At 46.5% G+C, this 10,565-nt stretch overlaps 1 protein-coding gene across 3 annotated transcripts in view; it reads left to right on the plus strand.

The window, feature by feature from the left end:
• LOC109304582 overlaps positions 1 to 10,565 on the plus strand; it is a 132,611-nt gene that overhangs the window by 78,494 nt on the left and 43,552 nt on the right. For 2 of the 3 annotated variants that reach the window (XM_019527265.1, XM_019527263.1), the window contains exon 4: positions 185 to 238. In XM_019527265.1, the coding sequence (XP_019382810.1) occupies positions 185 to 238 (54 nt within the window). The remainder of the gene's footprint in view (positions 1 to 184; positions 239 to 10,565) is intronic. The other variant, XM_019527264.1, reaches the window with a different exon arrangement.

Consider the following 10,565-nt stretch of genomic DNA (forward strand, 5'->3'; position numbering starts at 1 on the left):
AACATTCACCGCCCAATCATGCTTGGAGTCCCACCAAGTGCTTGGAGTCCCTTAGATTTTACATGACTTCTTTTCTCCACGTGGAAGATAATTGAATATAGCTGTAAAGTAACTCCAGGCAGTTTGTGTTGACTGTTTGCTCAACATCCTGGTTACTAATCCATGGCTTTTATTTCTCTTTCAGAAGATGCTGCTCAAGAAGAACTGTGGAGCAAAGACAAGAGTTATTAAAATTCGTGTAAGTTGCCCATTTCTCTGTTCCCTTCTTGTTTCCAGTATGTCTGAATGTGGTACGTCCTTTTGAACCTTTGCAAATAGGAGAGAGTCTTTGGAAATGTCTTTTGTGCTGACCATATGTATAAAAGGTGCTAGTCTGGAGGATTTCTCGGGGGGCAGGGAGGGAGGGGAACAGATAATAAGTAGCACAATTGAGGCTGGGATGCTAGAGGGGATAATAGGCTACCAGATGTTCAGGCCCAAAAACTGTGGGTTCCTTGAAAAAAGGAATCTTTTAAGTCATGTAATTACCCAAAACTTCTGCCTCTGCAGAAGGTAGAGCTAGTTCTGCAGTAACAGGGACATTGCTAAGAAGGAATGAGATGTATTTGCAGGGTTGCAGGAGCAGAGAGTGGCTGCAGATTATGACCGAAGGGCATCTGCAGAATTGCATAGGACTTGGGTCTGGCTTAGGCAGAGAAGGCATCTGCTGGCCCAGATTATCTAAGGTACTCATCTGCCCCTAGCTATCACTGTGTTACCGAGCAGAAACAGGTACACAGGGCATTTGTACACATGCTTGTGCCGCAGCGTTGGGCACTTTTAAAAGTGCCCGGTGCTGTGGCGCATGCATTTGTATAATGCACATCAGCGCTGAGAATGCACATCAGGTGAAATGCACATCAGTGCTGAGAAAATGGCGGCGGTGCACTGTTGAACTAAAACACATCGAAGGAGTTTCAGTTCAAAAGTGCACCGCTGCCATTTTCTCGGTGCTGACGTGCATTTTGTTGTTTATACAAATGTATGTGCCGCAGCACCAGGCGTGTCGGCTTGCATACAGAGCAGACTTTATTAATCAAGTCCGCTCCAATGTGCTGGATCTCTAGTGTGTTGGAGCAGGCAAATGTATGTGTATGACTGCCTAAAGGGATTAAGGACCAGATCCAGTTTGGTTTTGGAGGTGTTTACATTTTAACTGTTAGGACAGCTACTGTCCAGATGCCATCCTGGAAGAGCAACTGATTTGATCAGCTTCAATAGGAGAAGTGGAGGGGGTCCCCAACCAAACTATTCACGTATGTTGGTGATTAGGGGACTCTTCTGAGAAGTAGGCAGTAGTGATCCAGGACAGGAAAAAGTGGGGTGCAGCAGTGTCAGAGAGCTTGTTGTGCATACATCCAGCAGCCAAGAACAAGAGCTGTCAGTGGCAAACCGGTGGGAAAAGAGGGAGTGACCATACCACCACAGCTACACCTGCCTTGGATTCCACCCCTGGAAGTGGGAGATGTGGGCTTGAATATTCTTAGTCTGAGGAAGTCCTCTGACCTCAGTCTTGACTTTCTGTGTGAGTGCTCTAATGGCTTATCTATTGTGGAAAAGGTGGATAGCACCACTACTGGTACTGTTATTGAGCTGAACTCAGTGCCGTTGGGGTTAGTCAGGTGCGCTCAGAGCATGCCTAATGGAGCAAGATCCTCAAGGGATTTAGGAGCCTCCTTCACTGGGAAACTTGGCTGGGATGGAGTGGCCCAATTGAATTAATTATACACAGGCTTAGACGATCAAGTCCAGGCTGCTTTGGAGCTTAGGAACCAACATTCGGCTTAAGTCAGGGACCAAACTGGCGTTGGTGCTAAGTGCTTTGTGCCAAGTTACAAAGAAAGGTTGAAGTGTAGCAGGGAATTGACCCTGTATTTTCCTAAGTCGCTATTTAATGGTCTGCACTGGACCTTCCTCCCCCTCTCTGAGGAAGTGATAGCTTTGAGGTCCACTGGCAGCAGTGCCTGGGAGGGTTTGCACAGTGCTCTCTTAATGCCTGTATTGTGTGTTAACTACAGGTGGAAACACTTTATTTTCACTAGGGCTCCCATCCACCTACTATCTTACTCTGCTTACAATGCTAATACCTGATTAATCCCAAGGTTAATTGGCTCCATTTTGTTCACTAGTATATTGGAGGGCATTGTGATTGATTGGGGCATGACCTTCCACACTACAGCATTCCTGACGCTAAACCAAGTGCTACGAGCAAGCAAGTCCCATATGATCCTTAGAATATTTGTAATGTACAGGCAAAAATAACACCCTTGACTAACTGGAGAGAAGAAAACAGATGTCCCTTGAGATAAAACAGCCACTATTGCTTCAGTAATTACAGTCAGCAATTAAGACAGTCAGGGGTGAAGAATGCCAAATGCAAACCACAGTGCTTGACAGATGTTTTGTGAGATGCCCGTACCCTAAAAGCAAACTGAGCTGAGAACTGGAGCTCCAGCAGCCCACCCAGTACTCTGAATTTCTGCAACAGAGTAGCAGGCCACCACTTCCCTCTACTAGTTTGTGGGTGAATTTAGTACTTTTGGCAGGGAGGGAGTGAGAGGCCATGTACATATTGAGCAGGTATTGCTCAAGTTTCCCATCTGCACTCTGAGGCACTGCAATCCTGCCTTCTAGGAACCCTGACTCTGACCTAATATAACTCTGATCAGGCATCTTTATCTTAAGCTGAAGTGCATCCCCTTCTGTTCCAGTCTGAGCCTCTGGAAAGCTCTGTCAAAGCAATGCACTGCACCAATTTCTTGTTACTGGAGTCTTGTGCTCCCTCAAGGCTGCACCTGTCCCGCACACACACCATCTTTTTAGTCTTGGCCCCCACATTTTGTTGCCATCTAATTACCACATTCCTTCTCTCTCTGTCTTATGTATACGTGCACACATGCACACATACACATGTGCGTGCGTGCACTCAGGCTTTCAGCCTGTTTGTCTCTGTCACTGGCCTATAGTTAGTCCTGTGCTGCTGGGGTAACGGTTCCTCTTGGGTCTCAGTAATACCTATCAGAGAAGGTGAGAGAATCAAGTGTAGGTTTCCCCTGGCGCTGTGAACTCATTACTCCATCTTAGTTTGTATGCCCTGGAGAATCTGAAAGACTGAATTATCCCTCCATTCCCTACTGAGTCTAAGTTAACTCTTACTAAAATAAATAAGCACAACCCTTCTGACATGTGGCATGAAATCCATGCTTCTTGGATGGCAGCTGAACCAGAACCAGAAGACTCTTAGGGTGCCTATACATGAGCAGCAAGGCTGCTCTGATGCCCTGTAATTACAGCACATTGGAGAAGGCTCGATTAATCAAGTCTGCTGGAGTATGACAATTAAGGTTCTCAGAACACTTACCCGTAGGACTGGACCCTTCACAAAATGCAGTCACGGACACTTCTTTTTTATTAATGTGGTGACTTGAAAAGGATGCGGTGATATCCAGTTTTTGTGTAATGGCCTATGAGAGTTCTCACCCAAGAAGTTGGAGAACTGGGTTCTAGGTCTTCTCAGCCCGAGTGGGTTCAGATCCATATTTCCTACCCCCCAGGAGAGTGCCCTGACCATCCAGCTGGGGGCACACTCTGCCCTTTGTGTAGAAGCTGGGGTACTGTCCAGAAAGAGTACAGGATTCATAGGACCAGAAGGAAGGGGGGAGCTTGATTCTATAGCCGAGTAATGGGATAGTCTCCTGGGTGATAATCCAATGGAAATCCTGGGTTTTGATCTGTGCTATCAGGACTGTTTATGCCTTTTATGTTACACAGTCACTGGATAAGAAGCAGAAATGGTCCTGAGAGCATAGACCAGAATGTAGGACATCTTTCTACTCAGAGTTTCTTGTTGGTGAGCAGCAAAGCTCCCCATTCAGCATGCTGCCTCTTCTGAATCTCCCTCGGAGGTGCCTAACTTGTCTTGTGCAGAAGGTGGGAGCTTGGAGCTTAAACCTGGGTTTTGGGATGCTGCCTGGTGGGGGCCAGGTGTTGCTGTGTCTAACTTGTAGGTGCCCAGGTCCTCTAATGAATCTAGTCCTAGCTGTGATTGGCAGAAAGGCCAATGCACCTAACTCTCATTCATCTCATTGGGCTTTGGGGCTTCATCTTCTAGGACACTTTCGTAAATCCCACCAAGCTTTATCTTCAGGCACCTAAATACCTCTGACTATGTGGCTCTTCGCTGGATTTCTCACAAATGGAGAGTTAGAGGGACATAAAACCACTAAAAAGGAACCACGGAAATGAAATCAATTGGGCACTTATACATGTGCCTGACATTTGCTCTAATGTGTGCTAATTAGCATGCACTGGAGCAGACTCAATTAATCAAGTCTACTGGAGTATGCAAATTAGCATGCTCCAGCAGCCTCCACTTCATGTGTGTTCAGCATCCCTGTGCTTCCAAATGGTGGCAAGGGCACTGAACAAGCTTTCGTTAAAGTACCCTGCTGCCATTTTGAAACACAAGACACTGAATACACATGACACTGCAGGCGCTTTAATGGTCTTTAGTGGTTCTGAGAGCTGCTTTAATTAAAGTGCCCCTCCCCCCTCCACCTGGGAGCACATGTAAAGACACCCAAAGAGTCAACCCCAGTTTTGCAGGCCTATCATCCTTTGCTCGTGTTTTCACAATTTTTCTCTCTGGAGAATGATGCTATTAGGTCTAATCCTGTAGTCAAAATGAGACCCCAGTTTATTGGCTGACAAGGTCTTTATACCATGCCGGTCTACAACATCTTTACCTGAATGAGGGACATATATGGTTTGCTAAATATGTCCCAGTGTTGCAGATTCAACATTGTGACTTCACTGTAATATCTAGGGGGCAGACAGTAAAGAAATATGTTACAACAGAAGTATCAAACTCACTCTGCATCCTGGGCCAGATCTGGACTATGAAGAAACTTCTTGCTTGCTGATCTGGACCTAATGGTGGCAGTGGTGCAAGCCCTAGCAGTGAGCAGTGTGGGGTTGGCACCACTGTTGCTCATCTCCTGTCACTGAAGGCCATCACCAATATGGCCCTGTTGTCCCAAATTCTGTGGCAGGCCCTGCCCCAGCTTACCCTGCCCCAAATTCAAGCCCCTCTGGCAGCCCCACAAACCAGATCTGGTCTGCAGGTCATGTTCTTGACACTCCAGCTTTACAGAGTGAATACAGTAATGTAAGAGTGATGTAGCTATGATGGTCCAGAAATTACATGAGAGGCAAAGATTTCTTATGGTGATATTTTTTATTGGAGCACCTGGGCTTGGCTTGTTGGGCTTACCTTGTTCTGGTAAGACCCAATGGAGAATGTTTTGTATTCAAAAGTGTATATAACTCTACAGTTGGTCCAATAAAAGATCACACCCTAAGAAATCCTTGCCTTTTGCATAGCGAGTATTGTGATGCATAATTATCAGAGACATGTGACTCAATGTCTGAGCACAAAATTTGGGCCTTCAATATTTCCAATATTGTTGTTTGTATTACTGTAACATGGAGTGGCCCCAGTCACAAACCCAGGCCCTGTTGTGGTGGCAAATTCTTATTGCCAGTCCAGCTACAAACTTTTGTGGCGTGATAAGGAGAAATCACAAGAATTAGGCTGAACGGCAGGCAGGCAAGCCGGGGCACAGTACTGCCTGGATTGAGGATCCCTGGGCTCTGTTTCCAGTTCTGCCGAATGGCTTTAGGCAAAATGACTTCACAGTGTTCTGCCTCAGTGTCCCCCTCTGTAAAATGGATACTGTGATCCCGCTACCTGTTCGGAGACTTAGAACTGTAATGTCAGTGCAGCACTTTGAGAGAGTGGACACCAAGCCCTCCATGACAGTGGGCTATGTGCTTGTGATACCTGCCGTTTTAGAAACAGCAGCCTTTTCATAGTTTCATAGATGTTAGGGTCTGGTAGGGACCTTTTATATGCATCTGCTGTGTTCTGACATTTTGGGGCTCCATTGTCATGTCATCACAGCGTTGTCCTGTCCCGTGCAATGTTATGATGATGTGGCCTCAACCCTAACTTGAGCATGTGCTAGACTTGTTGAGCAAAGATCAAGTTGAGTGGCAGTGATACTGGCTTCCTGCTCTGGAGTGCTGTGTTAGCATTTGGAAATGGTTCTGCTTCTTGAAGCCTTTCTGGAGCAGGTTGACCCAGCCTGGATTTTGCCTTTACATGTACTTTTTCTTATCCAACCAGCTGCACTAAGATACCACTCAGTAATTGTTCATTGCAGTTCTGCTTCCCTCATGCCGGCTCAGGAGGTGTTAAGCTGCAGCCCTTGTAGCCTGCTCAACAATTCTTCTTAAGCAAGGTGATGGGTTACTAATGTGACAAGGATAAGAGCCTAGATGGATTAAAGCAGAGATTAAGAAGAACCTGAAGCATCACAGCAGCTTGTCCTGGTAGGAAATGTTTGTGGGAGCAGATCGGAGGGGTCAGGACCTGTGGTGGAAGAAACTATATTCCAGAAAGTTTATAAATCTGTATAAATCTAATAAATAAGTAATGAAATAGGAGGATCGCTACTCACAGACAGACACACAGATAAATGGGAAGCAACTGGTGTGTGAAGTAGGGGTGTGTGTTTAGTGGATACATGTACCGTGGTGGGTGTACCTGTGTACCACCATAGGTAATGGGTACGTCCATGCATAGTGTGCAATAAAATGTGTTGTGCAAAGTGGGCAATGTCTGTATATCTGGATGTGGGGGAGAAGTATGTGTGCTCACTGTTGTGACTATAGAAGAGCACCGTGGTGAGCATTTGGGAGTGGTGGGCACGTGTTAGCTACATATTCCAACATCCTCTACGCATGTAGTTGTGTGCATGTGACGGGTGCTACTGGATTGTCTGACAAAGGCTCCTGCTTGATGGCATACCTCTGTGTTTAACAGTACTGCCAGTCTTCTGTGCCCTGCCTCTCAGGGCTCGCTTTGGTTGATAGCCCTATCATCCAGCCTTGTCCTTGTTCTTCTCTTGTGCACTCTGCTTGAGACCTGACAGAGATGTGCTTATCTCAGCAGGCGTAGGCTTTTAGAAGGTACAACCTGCAAGTCCCCCATGTGCCTCACAAGCTCTAGCTGGGGCAGGCAGAGAGAGAGTATGGATTTCAGAGCCAATCTGATAATGCGCCTGATCAGAGAGATGTCCTCTGCAATGTGAAAATAAAATAAGTATTTAAAAACAAAATATAAAACATTTATGTTCTTGCCTTGATGTTATCATTGCCTGAGAACACCCTTTGCTTGGACAGGATCCAGATCCTTGGAACAATTTCCCTGCCTCTTATCTTTGGTGTCTGCATCCTAACAGGCCATTGCAAAAATATGCTGTGTTCCCCCCACCCTGCCAAACAAGGGGCCCTTTCAGGCTGGAGCTCAAGGGGAGAGACACCAGCCTCAGCTCTGTTGGCAGAAGTCTGGGCTAGTCACAAGTGAGAGGCTCTCCAGGCAATGGAACGATAATGGGGCAGATCTTTCTGCTTCTGGTGCTGCAATGAGGAACAAAGATGCATCACCTTCCAAGGACTTGTGGGGTGGTAACAGGTTGCACACACATACATCCCCCCATGCCGTCCCCGCCCCCGCCCCCGGCAACTAAATTCAGTAAAGTTTGCAAAGTACCACAGGATCCTTTTATGACAATGGTTTTGTGCATTTAGCCTCTTTGTGAGATGGATACCTGTTATGATCCCCATTTTACAGACAAGAGGACTGAGGGATGGACAGGGAATAGACTGGACCAAGGTCAGTCTGGGAGTCTGGCAGAGCCTGGAAGAGAACCCAGTAGTTCTCAATGAGGAGACCTTGATCTTCGGCTTTTGTTCGAAGACCATCCTTTATGATACACTCAGGAGTCAGATAGGCAGGAATGGTTTTACTGACAAAACATCACAGTTCAGGCCACCCATGTAGTAGAGCAGCCCTTCCTTCTGTCCTATGGCAGTTCTGCCATCTGTAGAAAGGGACTGCAGTGTGAAGGGCAGGAAGTGCCCATAATGATTCCTCAAACTCTTCTCAAGATTGTCATTACAGGATTGAAACTGGCCCAGTTGCCAGTCTTACTGAACTGTAGCCAAGTTCAATTAACTTCAAAGAAGAGCTGGATCCTCCCCAGAGATAGGGAGGATGAACATCCTGAATTGTTTCAGGTGCATAACAATTTACAGAAGCTGTCCTGTGTACCATGGAAGCCACTCTTTGAGTCACATGACTTGGCTGTGAGGAGGTTCACGGTGTGGAAATGTGTGTATGGCAAGTTTCATTGCTCATGCTGCTTTTCCATATACTTAAAAAAAAAAAAAAAAAAAAAAAGACTTAGTGCTCAGAAATAGTTCTGCATGGCCCTGGAGAAATAGTTCTGCCCTGGATTCTGCAGGCCTGTATCTAGCTACAGAACAGAAGTAGCAGCTGTATTTCCATCCTACTACACCCCCGATTATGTGCTCAAACCCAGACCTGAGCAAGAGCATCAATTGGGGTGGGGATCATCTGTTAATGTAGGCCCAGATCTTCAGCTGGGGTATACTGGCAAAGCTCCATAGAAAGTACAAAATCTTTTCCAATTTATAACAGCCGAGCTCCTCACAACTTCTCGCAGCCAGGCCACTGAACAGCTTTGAAGTGACGACGTGCTCACTGTTTCCTGTGACCCTGTATGGGTAATCAAGGAACAGCTCCCTACTTAATATAAACAGTGTCTTTATTATAGCAGTTTCTTACAGAGCTGTTACAGGGCCTGCTGTTCTGCCCCAGCCTCTCTACCTCTCTTGTTTCACTTCCTACTCCTCCTTCAGACTCCTCCTTTCTGCTGCTGCTGGTTTTGCCTCTGAGATCCATACATGTCATTACACTCACTGAAAGCATCGGTGCAATGTTACTATTCCCTGAGATCCCTGCCCCTTAAATTGGATAATTCCTAACAAAGGATTTTACCCTCAGTGCCCTCCTTGCACAGTTCAAAATTAGCTGAGCACAGAGTGCTGCATCCACTAAAATATCCAAGTGGAGAGCCCAGACATTGTTTTATTTAGTGTTGTTTTTATTGGATTTCATTGTAAAGTTGGCTGCTAGCAAAGTTCAACCAGCCTTATTCCTGTCTCTCATGGCCAGGGGAAGGACAATCACGTCTCCTTTCTTCTGCTTCATTGAAAAAAATAATTTTATTGCAACCCACTCTATATACATTCTTGCTGCCTATGCATTTGCTCGCACTAACTAAAGCCTGTTGTGTAGTGATTCAGAGCTCTGTACTACTTATGCTGCTCTATTATGAAGTACAGCACATACACTAATGAAAGGATGGGAAGGTGGAAGCCCTGGGTCCTATTCCCAGCTCCGCCAAGGAGTCTCTGTATTATCTGGCCCAGGTTTGTAAGCCTCAGTGATTGACATGGTGGACAGAGGCATCCAGATGACTAGCTGATCTTTCAAAGCAAACCACTTATAAGGTGCCGTTGCTGAAGCTTGCAAAGGTTTGCAAAGGTACAAGATTGAGGAAGTGGGAGTGGTGCCAAAGAGTCACAGAGCCTAGGACAGGGGGAGTGCAGGTGAAGGAACAAGAATGCAAAGGGCAGAGACCTGTAGAGTTCAATAGAGGAAAATGGAAGAGGATGGGTCACGCTACTAGGAATGGAGCTTCTGTGGCTCCTTGGCTGAAATCCATGTGTTGTTTCATGACCTGTGGTACTGTGGTACTTTGTCACTGTATTGTTTGGTGCCAGGAGCTGTAGAGGTCTACATGAAAGGTGACAGAGCACTCTCCATCACTCCATCCACAGCTGCTGTAGTTGCACCCAGGCTCCCTTTTGCTCAGGAGGCTGTGGGAACCTGGCTGCCATTCACAGCCAGAACCCACAGTGGTGTAATCTTCCGTTCTCATACTTCTTGCCATAATCTGTCCATCTACCACACTTGGCTGCCATGACAGGTAATTTGCCCAGAGGCGAGTGCACTGTGACAGCCTGTGCCAACAGCCTTGTTATTTCAGGATAATTTATATTCACTTGGCAATTTTAATTTTGATTCTTTCTAAGTGAAAAAGGATCGTGCCAGGCTGGCTGATTGCATGGAGTGGTGCTATGCTAGGCTAATACAGATGGGAGAATGGGGTTATTCAGCAGTACACGCTGTTGGTTAACTAGGCAAGAGAATTGACCCTATTGTACTTCAGGTTTCAGGGTCGGTCTCTGAGCTAAACTAAAAGAGACTGAAAGGGTCAGGCCCAGGCTGTGTTCTTCTGTGGTGGATGGATGTCCTTACCAGAGGAAGTGGCTGGGGGCGGGGGTGGCGGAGGTGTTGTTGCAACAAGCAGGGATGATCCTATGAAGCTGTAAGAGGGAGAATATGGGCTGCATTCATAGTTTCATAGTTTCTAGGGTCGGAAGGGACCTGAGTAGATCTTCTAGTCCGACCCCCTGCCATGGCAGGAAAGAGTACTGGGGTCAAACAACCCCAGCAAGGTGTTCATCTAACCTCCTCTTAAAGACCCCCAGGGTAGGAGCCAGCACCACTTCTCTTGGAAGTTGGTTCCAGA

Source organism: Gavialis gangeticus, unplaced genomic scaffold, assembly GCF_001723915.1.
Source record: "Gavialis gangeticus isolate Ggan-Ray unplaced genomic scaffold, GavGan_comp1, whole genome shotgun sequence".
Classification (NCBI taxonomy): Eukaryota; Metazoa; Chordata; order Crocodylia; family Gavialidae; genus Gavialis; species Gavialis gangeticus.